Source organism: Pongo abelii, chromosome 19 (genome assembly GCF_028885655.2).
Source record: "Pongo abelii isolate AG06213 chromosome 19, NHGRI_mPonAbe1-v2.0_pri, whole genome shotgun sequence".
Lineage (NCBI taxonomy): Eukaryota > Metazoa > Chordata > Mammalia > Primates > Hominidae > Pongo > Pongo abelii.
Genome location: NC_072004.2, coordinates 56,451,921 through 56,476,021, shown reverse-complemented (window position 1 = coordinate 56,476,021; position 24,101 = coordinate 56,451,921). Strand labels below are relative to the sequence as shown.

The window sequence follows — 24,101 nt, the reverse complement described above, 5'->3', positions numbered from 1 at the left end:
TCAGGGAACGGCTGATGTCCACTGCTTGTGCATCTGGAGCTGAGACACAGATGACCAGTGTTTTTCAGAGAATACACCAAGATGTTCTTATGTGTGTATCTCTGCAAACAAAAGAGCCCTTTATCCTCTGCCTCTGCAGGACTTCTTTCGGTGGGGTTTATTCACTGGGAGAGCCCACAGTGCTGTGGGTTTAGAAAAGTCACCTGCCAGGTGGTTAGTATGACGTTCTCCTTCTGGGGGCCTGGCAGTTGGGTGGGGCTTAAGGACTGCCAGGTTCTCTGGCCTGGAGTTTATACAGCTCCTGTCTCCACACATCTGACATAGAAGCAGCAAGAAAAACTGATTGAAAAGGAGACCTGTTTGGCCTCACAGTATTTTGTTCCTCTCCCTGTCTTCTCTAAGCCTAACAATTACAGTTTAAAATTAGAACCAGGCGGCCGGGCGCGGTGGCTCACGCCTGTAATCCCAGCACTTTGGGAGGCCAAGGCGGGTGGATCACGAGGTCAGCAGATTGAGACCATCCTGGCTAACATGGTGAAACCCCGTCTCTACTGAAAATACAAAAAAAAATTAGCCGGGCGTGGTGGTGGGCTCCTGTAGTCCCAGCTACTCGGGAGGCTGAGGCAGGAGAATGGCTTGAACCCAGGAGACGAGCTTGCAGTGAGCCGAGATCGCACTACTGCACTCCAGCCTGGGCAACTGAGCAAGACTCCGTCTCAAAGTAATAAGAAATAAAATTAGAACCAGGCTTTCTTATGTTCTTAGAAACTAGCAGGAATGATACAGCAACTTTATGGATCTAACCCAGGGCAAACTTCCGTTAGCACCAGTAAACCAAGATTTATATATATGTAAATTTATATATGTAAATGTACTAATTCATTCAGCAATTATGTATTGAAATTCTGTTGTGTGCCAGGCAGTCTTCTAAGGCTACAGCCATGAGCTAAACATGAAAGTCTCTGCACTCCATGAAGTTTATATTGTAGTCATGGGAGACAGAGCATAAACAAAATAGAAATGCAAATTATAATGTGTGTTCAGAAGTGAGAAGTACAGTGAAGAAAACTAAAGCAGGGGTTGGGGCAGAAGGGAGAGAGGGAGTACTGGAGTGGAAGTTGGATTTTAAGCAGGGTAGCTGGGGAAGACCTTACTGAGGGGGTGACATTGCAAAGACTTAAATGAGCGAAGCTCCTGGAAAATTGTGTTGTAATATTGTGAAAGTCCTGGTGTTGCCTCAGTTCTGCAGCTAAGTGAGGGGGACGTAAAGCGCTTGAGGGGTAGGAATCATCTCACTGAGTCAGGGTGAAGCTGGGACCAGACCGTGGTGACGCTGATACCTGTCATCTGCCCCTGCTTCTCTGCTACAAAAGTCATTTCCTTGGCCGGGTGCGGTGGCTCACACCTGTAATCCCAGCAGGCATGAGGGAGGCCAAGGTGGGCGGATCACCTGAGCTCAGGAGTTAGAGACCAGCCTGGCCAACGTGGTGAAACCCCATCTTTACTAAAAATACAAAAATTAGCCAGGTGTGGTGGTGGGTGCCTGTAATCCCAGCTACTTGGGAGGCTGAGGCAGGAGAATCGCTTGAACCTGGGAGGCGGAGGTTGCAGTGAGCGGAGATTGCGTCATTGCACTCCAGCCTGGGTGACAGAGTGAGACTGCCTCAAAAAAGAAAAAAAAAAATCATTTTCTTGTCTTTGGTCATTCAGTATCTCTTCTCTTCTGTATTTCCTAGGAACATGCTTTTGAAAGCAGCCAGAAATATAAAGAAGGCAAATACATCATTGAACTAGCACACATGATCAAGGACAATGGCTGGGACTGATTGGACAGCATCTACCCAACCCAGTGTCCACGTGAACGCCATTCAACTGAACATTCTTCCCAAGCGTGAGAGAGTGACTGACACTTGGTTCCATCCATTTAGGGGCCTTGCCATCCGGGGCATCCTCCCACCCTGACGCCATCTTTCTGGTGACCGGCCTCTAAATCGCTGTCTCTCTGTCTCTTTGCTTTGTATCTGTTTGTGAGTTGATCCTGGCTTCTCTCTCTGTTCTAGTTTTGGCTGAAAACAAAACAACAAAAGGAACAGATCCTTGACCGCATGGCGGCAGCCCACCTTGGTAAGGGCCCCAGGGCCCATGCGAGAGCTGCCTGATGGCCTCTTGTCAGGAGAGCAGTGGCACGGGGGCGTGAGGAAGACGGAAAGGGGAAACTCTAAGGGTCCTGGCACGGGGAAGGGGTGGAAGGGTGGAGGTAGGAACAAAATTGCGCCGCTCCTGGAGACCTGATAACTTAGGCTTGAAATAATTGACTTGTCTAAAAGGACAAAGAGAAAAAAAAAATACCTCATGACTGCATTCTCTCTGACCAGAAGCTTCTGTTCCTGACACCAAATGTGCCAGGTTAGCAAATGAGCACAAGATGTGGCCCTGATTCTAGTTGGCGGGGCAAGGGCCTGGTTCTCCTGGGCTGAGTGGGGGAGTGTCCTGGCAGCAGCTAGTGACTTGGGCAGTGGCCAGGTGGGTGCGATGACTGATGCCTCACTCAGTCTCTGAACAATCATCATCTTTGCCTCTTTAGCCACCATAGATAAGGTGTGAGGGGACTGCTGTTTGCAATGGGCTTACCATCCAAATATCCCAAAGGCTTTGACCAGCAACCAAGTAAAATCAGTAATTGAGGAGAGCAGGGCACAAAGGGGCTGCAGTTTGGGAGCCCCTGAAGAAATGGCTCAGATATTGAGTCAGAGAAATAAAAAGTAGGATCAGTTAGCAATTCTAACTGCCCTTCCTTCTGACCCCTCATAAGAGGAGTGTGGTGAGGGAGGGGACTGGGTAGGGGTCATCCCAGGAGGAGGGGTTTAGATTGGAACCAGTTCAGGTTCGGTGCATCTTTCCTCTTCGGTTTTACAGTGGCTTCCGTGGGATCGTCAATTTCTTGTTCATAGAGTTTCGGGTGTTTTTCTCCAGTCTTGTTACAGTAGACTGTAGAAAGCACGGGCCCCAGGCTCTGAGTTTAGTAATAACCTGGCTGGTAGATTCCTCATGCCCCTAATTGTCCCACTTAGGCCTGAATGTCTTGCATGGAGAGAAATCTCCTGTCAGTGTGGTCCAGCAGCAGGGAGGAGTTCTGCCCGAATTCCAATATCACCCCCTCCCCCTTCCAAACAGCCTTCGATTAGGGAAGTGGAGAGCACATCCCTGTAAGGCCCATAAGAGAAAGAGGAGTTTGTTACATTTAATTAACACTGTGAAGTCTGTTCTACAGCAATTCAGCCACTACACAGAGTATGACTGAAACTCATTTAACTGGGTTAATTTCATTTCTTAGACTGAATATATTATTGTTAAGATACATGTGCGTGTTAGGTAATTCTCAGCATCTCCTCCAAGTTAGGCCGACCTTCTCGGAAAATTCACCCTAAAAGCCTCACAAAAGAATGAGTTCATGGGCAGATTCTGTAAAGTGATGAACTGAGATGAAAGCAGCCAACAGCTCAGGAGCTTTTCAGAATCGCATCTGCAGCAGAACCAATTTCCATTCAGAGCGTGTCCTTGGTGGAAATGCTTTTTTGTGTGTCTCCACGCGCTGATGGTGGAATGGGAGCCCCAAGACAGGTGTGGGCTTGCCCTGCCAGGGGCAGGTGGCAGGACTGACAGAAACCTGGATAGCTCCAGGATTCTCAGGAGAGAGCCCCTGTACGACAAATGGATTCTTAGAAATCGACTTTTGTTCCCCAAGGCTTCTTGTCCAGATCTTTCCAGTGCTTTCATAGCCCTGGGAGATCAAGTTTTCTCCCCACTTTACTGCAAGGTAGACTGAGGTTCAGAAGAAATACTGAATTTCTGCTCCCAGAAGAACAGTTTCTCTGGCTCACAGGCCCAAGTTCTCAATGAAATCGTTTTTTAACTTTCACATTCCTAAGTTGGCTTCCTGGCACAGAAGCCATGGATTTCCCCTCTCTCCCTTCCCCTCCTCAAGGAAATAGTCTTCTTTTATGGATTTTCATTGGACCCTTTCCTCAGGGATTGTCCTGGCTGTTTATTGATGGTCCTTCCCATAAGAAGAAAATGGGGGTTAAACATGGGGTAGGTATTTTGTCTTTCAAACTACAAATGGAATGTGGTGACATAAACTAGACATGGGGTGCCCTCAAGTTTCCAAGGGGACCAATGTGCCACTGTTCTTCCTTGGGGATGAGGCCTTTGACTGTTGGATGGATCAGAGCAGGCTCCAGTTGGACCCTGGTTCTGAATGTTTTTTTTTTTTTTTCAGTGACTATCCAGTGAGCCTCCAGTGGGTGCAAGGCGCCATACTTGCTGTGAGAGAGCTGAGTAGAGTGTTGGTTTTTCCATAACTACAGGGGAAAAAAAACTCATTAGGCTTTCCCTTTGTGTCAATGAAACCAAAAGTGCTTCTTACAACGTTCGCTCTGTTCATGGGTTGTCTATCTAACATTGAGCAGCATTGGAGAGGCCACAGCTGAGCTATGGAGATGCTAAATTAACTCATGGCCTCAGTCAGTTCATTCTTTAATTTCCTCACCAAATTATTGACTTAGAGCATAACCAAAGACCTCATTCATTCACCCCAGGTGGGTTGGGGGAATTGGAGTTTGTTGGTGAAGTTTGGGGGCGGGGTGTGGGGTACTAGTAGAGACAGGGTAAGGAGACGTGAGAAAGGGAAAGGCATGAAGTTCTATACCTCAGCCAGCAGCTGCCTTCGTTTGGAACTGAAGTCCAGCCAGCAGACTCTCTAGCTCCATCTCCCCTGTGCCACCCTAGGTCATATGACCTTGGCCACCTTGGAGTAGACCCAGACCCCTCGGGACCCGGGACATTAGTCTCAGGCTGCTGATGGATTGATTTGACATGAATCAAATACAGCCAAACTCGATACCCACAAGCTGTCAGCTGGACCTGACTGAGTGTTCTTCCTGAGTTCACGAGGATAGGCTAGAGTGCATTTTTACTGGTGGATCGGTGTGTGCAAAAGAGATGACCCTTTATAAAGAGATTTTCAAGTGGATATATATAAAAGAAACAGTTGCTTGTAAAATATACTTTTGTAAATAATATTTAATTTTTTAAATAATATATTTGGTGCTGTTTTCTCAGATCCCCTGAGAGCACTTGTTATTTTCATTTTAAATTCTATGGTTTCGTTTGCATTTCTTGAAGTATATTTTAAGGGAAACAGTGATCACCAATACATGTTTTCAGTTTGTTTTTTTTTTTAAGGTCTCTATCACTTTAATCTGGATCAAGGCTTTAAAGCAATGCCTCTCTGCATTTTTTCCCCAGTGGAACAGACTCTGCAGTACATTAATCAGGTTGAGAATTGAAATATTTTCTTGCATCAGTATTGGCTAGAAAAGAAAATAAATAAAACCAAGTTAATTTAGTAGTAACAACTTACAGTGATTCTTCCTGTTGGAAGAATTTCCAACAAATCAGAATCATGTTTTTAATTGTGCGTGTGTGCGCGCGCATATGTGTAAAAAGCACTTTCAATTGTGCCTCCTGTTTTCTCGAGTTGGGACACTTTAACTACGGTTTACACCTCGGGCGCATAAAGTTTTTCTTCTCTTTCTGGTCGTTTCTGTTTCTGAGTGGACCAACAGCAGAACCCACGAGGATTTTTTGTTTTCCTGAGCATGGAGCTGTTGCGGGTTTGCTCCTTTTTCTTGCTTTGCGTGCTCAGCTTTTACAGACTGTAAAGGAGACGTGTTGTTTGTGAAGATGGAGCAGAGTCAAATCTGTGCTTCTAACTGAGATGAGAGTGTATTAATCACGTATCGCAGGGCTCCAGCTGTTTTAGAAGCCGCATCATGTTAAACATTAACTGGTTTGGATTAAAAGAACATTAATATTATAATACACATATCTTAGTGGTAAACAGCTTTTTTTTTTAAGGTCAGATTGCCTCAGGTTCAGAAAGAGGCTGAGAAATCAAATCTTGAACACAATCAACTTACATATTTTAAAGGAATCTGCCTCAAATGAGAAAATACGCTAGTTGTCTAGATAGAGGAAAGAGATATTTACTTTTTTAAAAATTAAAATAGTTATGAAATCTGGCAGAAAAGGTAAAGCCGAGAAGAAACTATGAAAGCTATTCTCATGTTACCAAATTTTATCTGCCCATATGTTTTTGTATAACATTTCGGTGACAGTGGGAGTCGGTTCCCTTTCCCAGCCTGCAGAGACTATCTTCCAATACAGAATCTGTCTATTTATGCTTGTGTTTACAAACTGTATTTGTTGGGTTTGGGTTTTTGTTTTCTTTGGTGGCATTTTTCAGGTCACTTTGCTTCTATAACAAAGGTAATTGTTTTCAAATAATTTGTCTTCACCTTTTCCCGTATTTGTACATAGTGATTCAGTATTAGAGAAAAGTGCATTGTTTCTGTCATATTTCCAATCTGTGTTGGTGCTCATTTGAGAAAATAAAAGTTTTTAAATATTAACTCTTTGAAGAGCTCATCTGTCTTCGTTGACCCAGTGTGTTTGATCTTAACATTTCATATTAAAGTATTTAAAGGCCTATCTAAACCCAGTCATAGATCTGTCGACTGAGACCCTAAGGGCTTGTTTTTCCCAAGGACAGTCAGCTAACTAATGAATAAACAGCAGGTCTCCTGCTTATCTGCAAATGCTTCTCCTGGCTTTAGATATCAGAAATGCATGAGTGACCTTTATCCAGTTCTGTGTACAAAGCCCCATATTCATAGACTCTGCAGACTTTTCTGATGACACCAATTTCTTTGGAAATAGTATTGCATGAACTAAAGGGAAAAAAAGAAGTAAAACAACAAAATTATGTCAAAAAGGGGTGGTATCATCTCTGATTGGCTAACAGAGACCAGTATTCACAGTTATAACATATGGCATATCAGATTTTCTCATTTTTATTTTATTTTTATTATCAACACATATTTATTAAACATGTGTTTGATTCCTGGCACTGGGCAAGGCAGTTCTATCATCCTAATAAATAAGCTGTTTTTGTTTGCCAAGTACTTTTCCTCCAGTCTGATCCATATGCACACACTGTCTTGTATATCCGGTCATTGTAAGTAAATTTTGTGAGCTGGTGCCTTCATTTAATATAAGCTAAACAATTTTGTCTCGGCATCATCATTATTTTATTTTTAATTTTTATTTTATTTTATTTTTGAGACAGAGTCTCACTCTGTTGCACAGACTGGAGTGCAGTGGCACCATCTCGGCTCACTGCAACCTCCGCCTCCTGGGTTCAAGTGATTCTCCTGACTCAGTCTCCTGAGTAGCTAGGATTATAGGCACGTGCCACCACCCTGGCTAATTTTTGTATTTTTGGTAGAGATGGGGTTTCACCATGTTGGCCAGGCTGGTCTCGAACTCCTGATCTCAAGTGATCTGCCCACGTCGGCCTCCCAAAGTGCTGGGATTACAGGTGTGAGCCACCGTGCCCAGTTTATCATTTTATACTATATCTTAAAGTACCTTTTCAAAAGCTTGCTTCCATATCTTAAGGAGTACGCATCTTGTACAGGCAGCCAAAATGGCAAAGAAGATGTTAAAACCACACAAGTATGCATGTTTCACATTGCTAATATTTTTAAAGCCTTTCTATGGCCAGGCACCATGGCTCATGCTCATAATCCCAGCACTTTGGGAGGCTAAGGCAGAAGGATGGCTTGAATCCAGGATTTTACGACCAGCCAGGGCAACATAGTGAGACCCCATCTGTATAAAAAAATTAGCCAGGCATGGTGGTGCATGTCTGCAGTCCAGCTCCTTGGGAGGCTGAGGTGGGAGGATTGCTTGAGCCCAGAAAGTTGAGGCTGCAGTGGGTCGCGATTGTGCCACCAGACTCCAGCCTGGGTGACAGAATGAGACCCTGTCTTAAAAAAACAAAAGCAAAAACAAAATCTGTTTTATAAAAAAGGACATGCCTTCTCTCCTTCCCACGTATTTTCACCTACCCATTCTGGACCCAGCTACAGTTGACTTTTATTTGTCCTTCAGTATATTATCTTCTTCCAGTGACCTGTTTTGCTTCAGTGGATGTGCCTGTTATCATTTCGTTCTTGTTTGCGTTTTGCAGAGAAGGACGAAAGGAAAAAGAATGTGCATGAGACAACCAATGTCAAGCCATCTTTGGGTCCTCATTCTTTCAAGCTCTTATTTCCCTGCTGGGAGAAAGGGAGGGGAGAGGACACTATCCCCATTTTGTAGATAATGAAATTGAGGTTTTGCAAGATCTCATTGCTAAACCATGTTCCAATTTTAGCCTTGTTAAGTCTTTTTTTTTCTTCGAGATAGGGTCCGGCTCTGTCACCCAGGGTGGAGTGCAGTGGTGCAATCTCTGTTAACTGCAGCCTCCACCTCCTGGGCTCAAGTGATCTTCCTGCCTCAGCCACCAGAGTAGCTGGGACCACAGGTGCACACCACCACACCCAGCTAATTTTTGTATTTTTTTGTAGAGCTGGGGTTTCGGCATGTTGCCATTGTTAATTCTGATGTTGCGTCACACGACACTTTCCCGGTCTGCCCACCCTGACTGCTTAATAAGAGCTCAGGGAATGCAAATTAGAAAATTAACATAAACAAAACAGCTACAAAAGTCAATGCTACCTGGAAAGTATTATGTATTTCATAGCTCAATATTTTTACACTGGGCTTTGTTGTTGTTTTTTAATGCTCTCTAATGGATTACATATGTAATCCTTGGCCGTCTACATTAATAATAGGTGCTGAATAAATGCTTGATGGGCCTTGAATTGGATAGTGGAGAATTAACAGCTTTTAAAAAAATCTGTTTAATCATATCAGTATGTTTAAGAGGAGAATGGAGAAGTTAAGCATAAAATGCTTCCTACATAGGGAAATGGTTCAGTTTATTTGCATGCATTTATCCTACAAGCATTTTTTTTGGACATCTATTATATGCCTAGTCTAGTAGGGAAACCAATCCAAGGGAGCAGAAAGCTGTGGTACTAATTTTGCAGTGTGAGAGGATGAGGGATTATTATGCAAGGTCCTCCCCACTTTGGGCCAAATGGCTCGCCACATCAGCCAGGACCCTCACACAGGACCATTGGACCCTCACAGGCACCTGCTTTCTGCTGAAGCAATTGGTCATAAAGCCTTTCATCTGAAGCCAGTAAGTGGCTCGTGTCCTAGAGCGGGGCACGGGGTAGGCTCTGGAGCTAGAGCAACTGAGCTCAAATACTGATTTCCCTTAGACAATCTGTAGAAAAGGCTCAGCCCAGTGCCTGGCACAAAGTTAAGGAGTCAAGAAGATGATTGTTATCACACATGGCACAAGTCTATTTTGAATTGAGGTGGAATGAAGAATATTATATTTGCTCTTTATGCACATTATTTGTTTAGTTCACACAATAATCCCCCCATTTCACAGAAGAAGAAACTGAGGTTCAAGAAGTATAAATAGCATGCCTGTGGAAAAGCGAGGATTTTCACTCTTGTTCTGATTCTGTGAAGCCCACACCCTATCTGTGGCCCCAGCCTGCCATGAAAATCAACCAGAAGGAAACTTCCTGGCAGATCTGAGCGCACACCAAAATGTCATGGCTATTTTGTTCACTCATGTTTTATTCTTTTTACATATAAAATGGAAATCCTGGCCTTTCAAGCATTGGAGAAACAGAGCTTAGAACTGTGGGATGGTTGGGTTGTATTATACTTTTATTTTACAGGAGTTCAGCCTTTTTGATTGTGGCACTATGCTTTCATATTTCTTTTTTTTTTTTTTTTTTTTGGGAGGCAGGGTGTCTCACTCTGGTTGCCCAGGCAGGAGTGCAGTGGCACGATCAAGGCTCACTGCAGCCTCCACCTCCGGCCTCTCGAACTCCTGGCCTCAAGTGAGCCACCCAAAGTGCTGGGATTACAGGCATGCGCCACCATGCCCAGCCTTATATTTCTTTTGAGGGGAAAAAAATGTTGTTTTCACTTGCTCAAAATGATTTTAAAAGATAAAAAAAATCCAAACCCTTGCCCACGTGAAAGTGACTAAGGTTATTCTAACACATGACAACATCTTTATGGAGCCATTCAGAGGTAATTTTCCAGGGTAGCTTGGAACAAGCCAAGGATTGAGAAAGTTCATGTTGCATATAAGGTAACTGTAATTCCCAATGATAAGGAATTATATATATATATATTTTTGAGACTGAGTTTTGCTCTTGTTGCCCAGGCTGGATGCAATGGTGCGATCGTGGGTCACTGCAACCTCCACCTCCCGGGTTCATGCAATTCTCATGCCTTAGCCTCCCAAGTAGCTGGCATGTGCCACCACACCTGGCTAATTTTGTATTTTTAGTAGAGACGGGGTTTCTCCATGTTGGTCAGGCTGGTCTTGAACTCCCGACCTCAGGTGATCCGCCCGCTTCGGTCTCTCAGAGTGCTGGGATTATAGGCGTGAGCCACCGTGCCTGGCGAGTTGTATTTATTTTCGATTAAAATAATGTTAATGATTTATCCTGAGCTCATGAGCTCAGAAATCAACAGAGTCAAGTGGAAAGAACCTTGGCTTTGGGGTTGGACAGATGGATTTGAAGCCTGGCTGCATGTTTACACATTCATCACTTTGAGAAAGTCACTGCAATTATGAGGTCTCGTTTCCATCATCTGTAAATAGGGAATACCAGCAACCATGTAAGTTATCGTGAGGTCAAATATAATGACAGCCATAAAGTGCCCAGCACAAATGGGTCTCCGCAAGTGTCACTTGTCTTTTTACTGATTGATTGGAACTCACTATGGTGAACACTGTGAGCACGTAGGATATTTAGGATTCAGCACTCATCCCTCTAAGCCCACCTCTACATAGGGGACTGACACCCAGAGAAGTTAAGTAATCATGGTTACTGGGCCTAATAAGCAGCAGCCCTGTTAGGCAACGAAGCTACTGGTCCTTGCACCATACTACTTGCTTTTACTTCTGGAGGAGAGTGTGTATGTTTATGGAAAGAAGAAAGGTAGGGGGGCATCAACTAGAAAAATCATCCTTGAATTTTATGCTAACCCTCTCTGGTGGTCTTCAGTATAGCAAAATGCACTCATTATCCCTGCACTCTGGTCTGGTGTGCAGGTAACGTGCTGGAGAGGAGGAGGCCCAATGCTGTCAAATTCACTCACTTCCGCAGCTTCCCCTGGACGTGTCTGCCTCAAATTCTGAGCCACTTCGCCAGAGCAAGGCCACGCAAGCAAAGCAACCAAGCAGTCGAATTGGGGATGTTTTATTTATGGCTTTAATAATGAAGTCTCTTGGGGAAATTTTAGTTTCCCATTCCCAGAAGCGAAAATGCGTCTACAGAATGTTCTTTAAATTTATTACTGTTTATGTTTTTTTCCTACCACAGTCTTTGCACCACCTTAATAGAGTTTAAAACATCCCTTCCCAAAGCAGACAGGATGATCTGTGCTGTCATTCATTTGGCTGGTTCTTGACCAAGCCAGCACACTGTTAAAAATTGAAAATACAGGTTGATAATGCTGCTGCTGATGACCTAATCCTATGTTGAACCTGTTGTGGTTATTATTAAAACTGCTGCTAATTCAACAGGACCTTGTTTCGGCACTGCCCAGTTCTCAGTAACTTATTTCCAGGGCAGCTGGAAGAACTGCACCCGTATCTCTTGGAGGCACTCAGGCTTGAAGCTGTTTCCATGGAGATGAGACATACCCAAGGTTCAGATTTCATTTCGTTTTAGATCTCAATGATATTATAAAAGAAATAGTTTACTGGCGAGAACTCTCAGCCATCTGAGAGAGGAGGCTGGAGGGAAAAGAGAGCTGCTGACCTCCTGGAGCCCTTGCTGTAGGAGGGACCGCTTTGGGAGTTTTTGTTTAACAAGGGAGACTGGGTAGTCATCCTGCAAAGAAAAGGTCAGCGTTCTCTCAGAAGTAACTGGCATGGACTTTCTGAGTCCAGTGCATCAGACATTTCCTCTTGCCTTGGGTAAACCCAGGTTTAGCCTGAGGGAGGCTTGCTTGAAAAAGCAAGCAGTGGGACAAGGCAGGCAGAACTCAACATGAGAATGCCTGTATTTTTTTTTTTTTTTTTTTTGGAGACAGAGTCTCACTGTGTCATCCAGGCTGGGGTGCAGTGGCACGATCTCAGCTCACTGCAACCTCTGCCTCCTGAGTTGAAGCGATTCTCCTGCCTTAGCCTCCTAAGTAGCTGGGATTACAGATGTGCGCCACCATGCCCAGCTAATTTTCGCATTTGTAGTAGAGATGGGGTTGCAACATGTTGGCCAGGCTGGTCTCGAACTCCCAACCTCAGGTGATCCACCTGCCTCAGCCTCCCATGGTGCTGGGATTACAGGCGTGAGCCACTGTGCCCGGTGGAGAATGCCTACAAAAGTCTTTTCTACCAGTGGGCACGAGACGCACAAGCATGTGGTTTAAAACTCGGGCACCAGAGTCAGACCTAGTTCTGTTGCTAGTTAGATGTGTGACCGTGTGTGACCGTGGATAGATCAGTTGCCTTCCTTTTTTTTTTTTTTTTTTTTAAGAGATAGGGTTCTGGTCTGTCACCCAGGCCACTGGAGTGCAGTGGCATTGTCATAACTCATTGCAGCCTCAATCTCCTGGGCTCAAGCGATTCATCTCGGCCTCCCAAGTAGCTGGGACTACAGGCCTGCACCACCACACCTGGCTAATTTTTGTATTTTTATTTTTGTAGAGATAGAGTCTTACTATGTTGCCCAGGCCTCAAATGATCCTCCCACATTGGTCTCCCAAAGTACTGGGGTTAAAGGCGTGAGCCACCACACCTGGCCAGATCAGTTACCTTCTGAGACTCAGTTGACCCATCTATAAAAAGGGGTTACAGGCCGGGCACAGTGGCTCATGCCTGTAATCCCAGCACTTTGGGAGGCCGAGGTGAGTGGATTGTTTGAGCCCAGGAGTTTGAGACCGGCCTGGGCAACATAGTGAGACCCTGTCTCTATAAAAAAATTAAAAAATTAGCCAGGCATGGTGGTGTACACCTGTAGTTCCAGCTACTTGGGGGGCTGAGGTGGGAGGACTGCTTGAGCCTGGGAGGTTAAGGCTGCAGTGAGCTATGATCGTGCCACTGCACTCCAGCCTGGGCAAGAGAGCAAGACCTTATTTCAAAAAAAAAAAGTTACTGTGAGGACTAAGTGAGATCATGCACATAGAGAAAGCCTGGCACTGTATACCTGAAGAAATGGTCATGATTTTTGCTTCAGTAGTGTGAGGGCAAGGCATGGATTTATGTTACTCAAAGTAGAAAATGCATGGGAAAGCCGGGCACAATGGCTCATGCCTGTAATCCTAGCACTTTGGGAGGCTGAGGCGGGTGGATCACCTGAGGTCAGGAGTATGAGACCATCCTGGCCAACATGATGAAACCCTGTCTCTACTAAAAATACAATAAAATTAGCCGGGCGTGGTGGCGTATGCCTGTAATTCCAGCTACTTTGGAGGCTGAGGCAGGAGAATCGCCAGAACCTGGGAGGCAGAGGTTGCAGCGAGCCAAGATCGCACCACTGCACTCCAGCCTGGGCAACAGAGCAAGACTCCATCTCAAAAAAAAAAAAAAAAAAAAAAGAAAAAAAGAAAATGTATGTGAAACACTGCACAGAGGAGAAGGATTCTCAGTATCATGGATGATAATGATCCCTTTTTTCGCATGTACTTTCTTTTTTTTTTAACTTTTAGGTTCAGGAGTACATGTGAAGGTTTGTTACATAGGCACACTCATGTTACAAGGGTTTGTTGTATAGATTATTTCACCACCCAGGAATTAAGCCCAGTACCCAATAGTTGTCTTTTCTGCTCCGCTCCCCGCTCCCATCTTCCACCCTCAAGTATACCCCAGTGTCCGTTTCCTTCTTTGTGTTCTAAGTTCTCATCATTTAACTCCCAGCATGTACTTTCTAAACATGTTTTATTTTATATTTCTTTCCAGGGAATTTGGCAAATGCTAAATATCCCCAAAGACAATCACTCGCACATTCTTTCAACAAATATTTATGAGCTAGGCTTTATGCTAGGGGTAAACAGACAAGGTCTCTGCCCTTAGGGAGTTTTCTCAGTCCCCTCTGGGAACGCTTATGCAACAAGGGGAGTGGGTGGTTGCCCAGTGAAGGAAAGGTCTGAGTTGCCACAGCAGTTACTGGTTGGACTAGAAAGTAAAGTTCTAGAAAGGCTTCCCATGGGCCTTGCCACCATGGCCCCTCTTCCACTGGGTCCCTGTAGCACTTGGCCCAGGCCTCTGCTATGGTCCTTATCAAGTTGTATTATCTGTGTCCCTCCCTAGCCCTTCCTTGAGGGCAGGGACCCAGACTCTTTTCTTTTTAGAGACAGGGTCTTGTTCTGTTGCCCAGCCTGGAATGCAGTGGCATGTTCATAGCTCACTGTGGCCTTGACCTCCTGGGCTCAAGGGATCCTCCCACCTCAGCCTCCCAGTGGGATTACAGGCGTGAGCCACTGTGTCCAGCCCAGACTCTTTCTTTACAGCTACCCAGACTAAAGGTTCAATGAAGGGTTGATGAAGGAATAATCAAGTGGATATACGGATGCTCAAAGAATTCTTCCTTTCAACTCTAACCCAAAAGGAAACTCATGATATTTATTGAATATATGTGAAAGAAAGGAAAGATTACTTTAGATTTTACCTTATTCTACTGGAAACTCTAAGGTAAATGACAGAGAAGCTTAGAGGACGGGAAATGTAAGTAAAGCATGTAGAAAGATGTTTTCTACAACCAATGTTGGGGGGGCAAGGAAGGTCCTCAAATGGTTCCATTCAGTCCAACTTAAGTACAAGTGGTGGGAAGAATGGGGTGATTAGCAGTTACTCATGGAGTAGCAAAGCGGCAGATTTCTCCACATGGGCTGTGTCGGACAGGGAGCTGAGCAAAGTCTTGGGAGCACAAACACGAATCCCTTCAGGGGGCTGGTCAGAGGGCCGTGTGCTCTCTGTTGCCCAAAGGAAGTTCTCACAAGTAGAGCCTGGATGCAGGCAATGTATGAGCCCACGAAGTCAGAGGCTGCACAGTCAGTGAGCATGGACTGCAAAACTTTCAGTGGGGTCTCTTTAGGACCAGCCTCTTCATCTCCAGGCCCCACTAATCTCTCTTATTCCTTGTTCTTTGCTCTAGGGAATCTCTTTCCTTTCCTTTCAAGTGAGAGATGGAGGTGGGGAAACATGGCTTTCATTTATGGTGTTTTCTCCCAAATACTTTGCCCTTACTGAGAATCTTCTTTTTTTTTCTTTTTTTTCTTACCCTTGATGGCCTAGGATTATGAAACTCAAGAGCCAGAGAGATAGATACACATATTTTTTTCAAATCAGATATAATTTACAAACAGTAAAATTCACCTTTGAAAAAAAGGTGGGTGTCGTGGGTCACACCTGTAATTCCAGCACTTTGGGAGGCCAAGGTGAAAGGATTGCTGGGGCCAGGAGTTTGAGACCAGCTTGGGCAACATAACAAGACCCTGTCTCTACAAAAATAATTTTAAAAATCAGCTGGGTGTGGTAGCTCACACGTGTAGTCCTAGCTACTGGGGAGGCTGAGGCTGGAGGATCACTTGAGTCCAGGAGTTCCAGGCTGTGTACCACTGCACTCCAGCCTGGGTGAGGGAGTGAGACCCAGTCTCTAAATAAATACATAATTATAAAGGTGTACAGTTTTACAAGTTCTGACAAATGTACACAGTCATGTATACCTGTCATACACCTCAGTCAAGATAGAGAATATTTTCATCACCTCAAAAAATTCCTCATGTCCCCTTTGTAATCACCTCTCCTCCAGCCCCAGCCCCTGACAATCCTGTTTTCTGTTCCTATAGTTTGCCTTTTTCAGAATGCCATACAAAGCGTTTTGAGTCTGGCTTCTTTCACTTAGCATAATGCTTTAGAGATTCATCCATAATGTTGCGTGGATCAATAGGTTGTTCCTTTCACTGCTGAATAGTATTCCATTGTACGGATATGCCATATGTTCACCAGTTGATGGACATTTGTTTTGTTTCCAGTTTCTGGCTATTCTGAAAAACCTGATATAAACATTTGTGTACAGATTTTTATGGATATTGTGCCTCCATTTTCATTTCTCTTGGGTAAATTTCTAGGAGTGGAGTTGCTGGGTCATATGGTAAGGCGGAGGTTTAAATTTATAAGAAACTAGGCCAGGTGTGGAGGCTCCCGCCTGTAATCCCAGCACTTTGAGAGGCCAGATAGGTGGATCACATGAGGCCAGGGGTTCCAGACCAGCCTGGCCAACATGGTGAAACCTCGTCTCTACTAAAAATACAAAAATTAGCCAGGCATGATGATGCATGCCTGTATTCCCAGCTATGAAGGAAGCTGAGGCACGAGAATTGCCTGAACCTGGGAGGCCGAGGTTGCAGTGAGCCGAGATTGAACCACTGCATTCCAGCCTGGGCAACAGAGTAAGGCTTTGCCTCAAAAAAAAAAAAAAAAAAAAAAAAAAAAAGATGGCATATTTAAAAGAACACCTCACCCCTGACCCAAAATTACATTATTTCTTAATGGTTCTAAAACGTCCTTTGACGGCTGGGCACGGTGGCTCACGCCTGTAATCCCAGCACTTTGGGAGGCTGAGGCAGGTGGATCACGAAGTCGGGAGATCAAGACCATCTTGGCCAACATGGTGAAACCCCATCTCTACTAAAAATACAAAAATTAACTGGGCATGGCGGTGTGCACCTGTAATCCCAGCTACACGGGAGGCTGAGGCAGGAGAATTGCTTGAACCTGGGGGGCAGAGGCTGCAGTGAGCCAAGATCATGCCACTGCACTCCAGCCTGGGCGACAGAGCGAGACTCCATCTCAAAAAAAAAAAAAAAAAAAAAAAAAAGGCTGGGTGCTGTGGCTCACACCTGTAATCCCAGCACTTTTGGAGACCAGGGCGGGTGAATCGCCTCAGGTTGGGAGTCAAAATTAGCCAGGCATGGTGGCGCATGCCTGTAATCCCAGCTACTCTGGAGGCTGAGGCAAGAGAATCGCTTGAACCTGGGAGGTGGAGGTTGCGGTGAGCCGAGATCTCGCCATTGCACTCCAGCCTGAGCAACAAGAGCAAAACTCCATCTCAAAAAAAAAAAAAAAAAAAGTCATTTGACATGAAGAGTCATTTAATCCTTTTGAAGAATCATATTTAATCCTTTTGAGGAATCATTTTGTTACTTTAAATCATGTCACTCCTCACTTCATTAGCATACAAATTTGCTATTTATTTATCTGTCAGTTTTGAGATGGGGTCTCACTCTGTCACCCAGACTAGAGTGCAGTGGCACGATTTTGGCTCACTGCAACCTCCACCTCCCTGACTTAAGCAATTCTCCCACCTCAGCCTCCTGAGTAGCTGAAACCACAGATGTGCACCACCACACCTGGCTAATTTTCTGTATTTTTGGTAGAGACGTGGTTTCGCCATGTTACCCAGGCTGGACTTGAACTTTCGAGCTCAAGCCATCCACCTGTCTTGGCCTCCCAAAGTGCTGGGATTACAGATGTGAGCCACCATGTCTGGCCAGTCTCGCAATTTATAATCTGGGCTATTTAGTTCAAGGCTCCAGTGAGACTATTATGACCTCTCAAAGAGGCTGCTTAACCAGCATCTAGCAAACTCAAGCCTGAATGGAGACTACAACCTCCTCCTTCTGCCTGAGTATTGAAAGAAAGGCATTTCTTCCAGCTGTGTATGGGACTGTCACACCGGGGTCTCCGTCTACCCAGAGTTGCTTTCTTACACACCCTGTGTAGCCAACGGCTAGAGCTGTATCCGGCAGCTTACTCTGAGGGTCTGTGCGTCCCACTTCCTTTCCTCCAAGGGGAAATTGCTGCACCAATCACCAGTCACCTCTGTTTGACCAAATTTGAGAAAGAGCAAGGGGCAGCAGGGAATAGACTGGTGGGACTTTTGAAGAACTCAGGTAATCTGCTGACTGGTGGGTAATGCTTACTTTTCGTTTCTAGGCAATAAATAATGACTTACAAGCGAAAGGCTACTCCTAGTTTCAGACACCATCTGGATCCATTTCCCCCAAGGCCTAGTATCCAGGGTGACCCAGTACGGTGGCAAATGTAAAGCCTGCTGAAATCGAGTGCCCATGTTTGAGAACCAGACTCCAGACATTTGGTTCAAAAAGTGATAGTGACACAATGGGGTCAAGTGAAGCTGTCAGGAAAATAGCTGCTAATAATAGCTCATTTGTATTGAGCACTCACTCTGTGCCAGACACCAAATGTTCCATATGTACTTTTTGGTTTTTTTGGAGACAGTTTTGCTCTGTCACCTAGGCTGGAGTGCAGTGGTGTGATTCTGGCTCACTGCAACCTCCGCCTCCCAGATTCAAGCAATTCTCATGCCTCAGCCTCCCAAGTGGCTGGGACTGCAGGCACACGCCACCATGCCTGGCTAGTTTTTGTATTTTTGTAGAGACTGGTTTTCACCATGTTGCCCAGACTGGTCTCCAACTCCTGAGCTCAGGCAATCTGCCTGCCTCAGCCTCCCAAAGTGCTAAGATTACGGGCACTCTTAAGAGAATGAGCCACTGCACCCGGCCTACATGTACTTTTTCATTAGCCTTCACATTAACCCTCTAAGGTAGGTCCTATTATTAACTCAGTTTTACAATAAATAAAACAGAGGCTGAGATGGTGACTTCTTTTTTTTCTTTTTTTTTTTCAAGAGATAGGGTCTTGCTCTGTTGCCCAGGCTGGATTGCAGTGGTGCAATCATAGCTCACTGCAGCCTTGAACTCCTGGGCTCAAGAAATCCTCCTGCTTCAGCTTCTTAAACCACTGGGATTACAGATGTGAACCACCATGGCCAGCCTGGAGTCTATATTTTAACCACTATATATTCAGCCTCCAACCCAAGCCCCACTATAGCAAAAATCCCCAGGGAAATAAGTCCAACAAAGGGAAAATGTGAGGACAAAGTGTTTCCAAGATTTCAGAATCTACTTTGAAGATCAATTCATTTCAGGAAGCCATTTATTTATTCATTTAATAAATATTAGGCTGGGCACAGTGGCTCACGTTTGTAATCCCAGCACTTTGGGAGGCTGAGGCGGGTGGATCACCTGAGATCAGGAGTTCGAGACCAGCCTGCACAACATGACAAAACTCTGTCTCTACTAAAAATACAAAAATTATCCGGGCATGGTGGCGGGCACCTGTAATGCCAGCTACTTGGGAGGCTGAGGCAGGAGAATCATTTGAACCTGGGAGGTGGAGGTTGCGGTGAGCTGAGATCATGCCATTGCACTCCAGCCTGAGCAACAAGGGCAAAACTCCGTGTCAAAAAAAGAAAAAAATAAATAACAAAAAACCAAATATTTATGAACATGTACAGATGCTGAGGATACAACAGTCACAACATAACTATGGTTCCTGCCCTCACAGACCTTATATTCTCTAAGAGGGACAGTTTGTAAAGAGAAAATTACAATAAAAAATAATTTGCTTCATCAGAGGACTGAAGGGGTGGTGTCAGAGAAATAGGTGCCTATATCTGATTATGAGTGTGAGGAAGGGCTTCCCAGAGGGCATCTTCGGAGGTGAGTCTCAAAGAATTTGTGGGAATCACCAAATGGACATACTGTGTGTGTGTGTGTTTGTGTTTGTGTGTAACACGTGTGTGTGCATATGCACAGGGGTTGCACAGAAAAGAAAAGGAAGAGGCATTGTGGGCAGAGGGGACATCTGGCCCAGTCCTCAGACCTGAGACTTCAAGTGCATCAGGTATGCCTGGAACACAGAGTTCAAGGGAAACAGCAGGAGACAGGATCAGGCCACACAAGGAGGTTGGTGCCAGGTCTTGAAGGGCCTTGTAAGGTGTTTAGGTTTTAACTCATAGGCATCAAGAAGTCATTAAAGAATTTCAAGCTTGTTTCCTTGCTTACGGGGTGGGGGGAAAAAAGATTTTCGAGCGGAAGCATGACATTGTCAGATACACATCACATTTCCACTTGGACAGTTATGGAAGGAAGGACTACAGAGAGGCGCAGAGGCTGGATGGAGGCGAGAGGTGATTGAGGAGGATGTAGCAATATTGCAGGTGAGAAAAAGTGAAATGCCTAACCAAGAGCAGTGCCCGTGGGGACAGAGAGGAAGAAACAGATAAGGAAGGCAGAACCATGGGAGTCAAGGGTTGTTTCACCACGAGGTAGTAGCTTGGTTACCTCACAAGCTATGGCTCCACCCAACACTTCCTAGCAGCGAACTTGATCAAGTTGCTTAACCTTAAGTCTCCCCATTAGTAAAATGGGGATAATAATGGCACCTACAGCACAGGGTCGTGGCAAAAATCAAATGAGATCCGTGTGCTTAGCACAGTGTCTGACACAGGAAGTGCTCAGCTACTTTTCTGTTTTTATCCTTTAGTGAGAGGAAAGGAGGGCTGTAGGCTGGGTCCCAGGTTCCTGGCCTGGGTCATCGCGTGGATGTGCACTAGGTTGAGGGCAGACTCCTGGGGAAGGCTGCAGTACTAAGAACATTGTGAGCTGATCCTCATGGGCCACGACTAAGATTTGTTGTACTTTTTAGCTATGGAAGTAACAAATGATGCTTCTGAATAGCTCCAGCTTCTCTAGAAGAGGAGGAAGACATGGAGTAAGTAATCTCTCCCAACAATCCCATCTAATTTAAGCATCACCATCCTCCCAGTTTACTAGGTTCAAAATCCAGGAGTCAGCTTTGATTCCTCTCTGTCAATACCCCTCAGCCATATCTAACCCCTAGGCAAGTCCTGTTAGCTCTACCCCCAAATGAGGTCTCAAATCTGACGGGTTTTCATCATCTCCAATGCTACAACCTGGTTCAAGCCACCATGTCTTGCCTGAACTCCGGCAATAACCTCCTTATCTGGTCTCCTCACTTCCACTCATGCCCCTTATAGTACATTTCCAAGAATAGCCACAGTGAGCTTTTCAAGGTATAAAGCAGACCTTGCTGCTCCTCTGCAATCAGAATGAAACTCAAAATCTTCAAGGTCCTACATATTCTGTCTGTCACTCGCAGCCTCGTGACCACAAGCACCTGGACATTCTTTCTGTGCCTTGAACACATCAAGCTTGTTTCTGCTCAGGGACTTTGTACCGAGGTCTCCTTGTTGGGAACAAGCCCCCCAAAATCTGGCCATAAACTGGCCCCCAAATTGCCCATAAACAGAATCTCTGCAGCACTGTCACATGTTCATGATGGCCACAACGCCCACGCTGGAAGGTTGTGGGTTTACCAGAATGAGGCCCAGGAACATCTGGCCCGCCCAGGGCGGAAAACCGCTTAAAGGCATTCTTAAGCCACAAACAATAGCATGAGCGATCTGTGCCTTAAGGACATGCTCCTGCTGCAGGTAACTAGCCCAACCTATTCCTTTATTCTGGCCCATCCCTTCGTTTTCCATAAGGGATACTTTTAGTTAATCGAACATCTATAGAAACAATGCTAATGACTGGCTTGCTGTTAATAAATACGTGGGTAAATCTCTGTTCGGGGCTCTCAGCTCTGAGGGCTATGAGACCGCTGACTTCCCACTTCACACCTCTATATTTCTGTGTGTGTGTCTTTAATTCCTCTAGCGCCACTGGGTTAGGGTCTCCCTGACCGAGCTGATCTCGGCACTCCTTGCTTAGGATGGTTTCTCCTTGGGTTCTCTCATATCTGGCTCTTTCTCACCCACCAGGTCTCTGCTCAAATGTTGGCCCCTTCTAGCCCCACCATACCCCTTCCTCCTCCAGTCACTCTTTATCTATTACCTTGTTTTATTTTCTTCATATCACTTATCACCATTTCCTTCCTTTCTTCCTTTTTTTTTTTTTTTCAGACAGGGTCTCACTCTTTTACCCAGGCTAGAGTGCCGTGGTACAATCCTGGCTCACTGCAGCCTCAACCTCCTGGGCTCAGGTGATCCTCCCATCTCAGCCTCACGAGTACCTGGGACTACAGGTGTGCACCACCACGCTCGGCTAGTTTTTGTATTTCTTACAGAAACAGGTTCTCATCTATGTTGCCCAGCCTGGTGTCGAGCGTCTACACTTAAGTGATCTGCCCACCTTGGCCTTCCAAAGTTCTGGGATTACAGGAATGAGCCACTGCACCCAGCCCTTTCCTTTTTCTTTCTCTTCTTCTCTTTTTTTTCTTACTTTATCTCTACATATAAGTGGTTTCCACAAGGAATAAGACCTTGTCTCGTTGCGTGTATATCCCACATGCCTTGAATAGTACTGGTACATAGTAGGTGCTACGTAAATATGTTTTTTTGTTTGTTTGTTTTTCGTTTTGTTTGTTTGTTTTGAGATGGAGTTTTGCTCTTGTTGCCCAGGCAGGAGCGCAATGGTGAGATCTCGGCTCACCGCAACCTCCCCCTCCCAGGTTCAAGTGATTCTCCTGCCTCAGCTTCCTGAGTAGCTGAGATTAAAGGCATGTGCCACCACGCCCAGCTAATTTTGTATTTTTAGTAGAGATGGGATTTCTTCAGGTTGGTCAGGCTGGTCTTGAATTCCCGACCTCAGGTGATCCGCCCGCGTTGGCCTCCCAAAGTGCTGGGATTACAGGCGTGAGCCACCGCGCCTGGCCATAAATATGTTTTTGAATTGATAATTAAATGACTGAGTGAAGTAATTACAATAAAGCATATTATCACACAGTACAGCCATGGCAGCATTTGAGATGGCTGCTCAACTGTGTATTGGAAATATTTCCATCTGTCTGAGATTTATTTTTTATTTCATTTTAAGTTCTGGAAATATGCTTACCCATATCTGAGATTTAAATTCAATCCTGCCTGATAGTAAAAACTTGGACTAGACTTTTCTCAGAATTCTTAGCAATCTGGGATGCTGGGAGCCATGCCTTTTCCCAGGTCCCAAAGCGTTCTCCTTTCACCTGGTTCTTAGCAATCCCCAGATTAAAGTGCTCCTGTCAGCTTGGCATGGTGGCTCACGCCTGTAATCTCAGCACTTTGGGAGGCCGAAGTGAGCAGATCACTTGAGGTCAGGAGTTCATGACCAGCCTGGCCAACTTGGTGAAACCCCATCTCTACTAAAAATACAAAATTAGCCAGGCGTGGTGGTGTGCGCCTATAGTCCCAGCTACTCGGGAGGCTGAGGCAGGAGAATTGCTTGAACCCAGGAGGCGGAGGCTGCAGTGAGCCGAGATCGCACCACTGCACTCCAGCCTGGGCAACAGAGTGAGACTCCGTCTCAAAAAAATTAAAAAATAAAAAATAAAAAGCTCCTGTGGCCAAATGGTTGCTCAAATGGAAACCTGGCCACCATTCTTAACAGAGCAATCAGTCACCTTCATAAAAGGCACTGCCAAAATTCTACTCAGATTGTTTTATAGTTGATGTCATAACAAAGACTCCCATTTGTTGAGTACATATGACTTCCATCCATCTTGCATGCCTCCTAGCTAATTGCTGCGCCCACTCTGCGGGAGTAGGTGTTATCCTCCTCTTAATCTTGCATGTAAGGAACCTGAGGCCCAGAGAAGCCCTGTGACTTGCCTAAGGTCACAAAGCTGATAAAGAAGGAGCTAGGATTCATCCCAGGTCTGTTTGGCTGCAATGTCTGGGCTGCTTTCACAACAATCTGGGGGCCAACTCCTTAACTCGGGGCAGATGGCCTGATAGCCACCTAGCTAAAGCTAATTTGGGAAAACAGTCCTAAGATAAAGAGTTATAGAAGGCAGATTCTGTAATCAGCCTGCTGGCCCAGCAGGAATGGCAAGTTTTATCTCCTACAGATCAGAACTATTTGACTTGCAGAGATTCAAGGCCAGGATTGTAGGGTCTCTAGAGAAAAGTGTTTTCAGGCTGGGCACGGTGGCTCACACCTGTAATCCCAGCACTTTGGGAGGCCAAGGCGGGTGGATCACGAGGTCAGGAGACTGAGACCATCCTGGCCAACATGGTGAAACCCCGTCTCTACTAAAAATACAAAAATTAGCCGGGCATGGTGGCGGACACCTGTAATCCCAGCTACTTGGGAGGCTGAGGCAGGAGAATTGCTTGAACCCAAGAGGCAGAGGTTGCAGTGAGCAGAGTTTGCGCTACTGAACTCCTGCCTGGTGACAA

At 45.3% G+C, this 24,101-nt stretch overlaps 1 protein-coding gene across 2 annotated transcripts in view; it reads left to right on the top strand.

Annotated features, from left to right (window-relative positions):
* The window catches only part of YPEL2 (yippee like 2), a 67,427-nt gene extending 60,954 nt beyond the window's left edge, over positions 1 to 6,473 (top strand). For both annotated transcript variants that reach the window (XM_009236468.4, NM_001131547.1), the window contains 1 exon segment: positions 1,737 to 6,473. In XM_009236468.4, coding sequence (XP_009234743.1) covers positions 1,737 to 1,826 — 90 coding nt within the window. In that variant the 3' untranslated portion in view covers positions 1,827 to 6,473.
* The last annotated feature ends 17,628 nt before the right edge of the window (positions 6,474 to 24,101 follow it).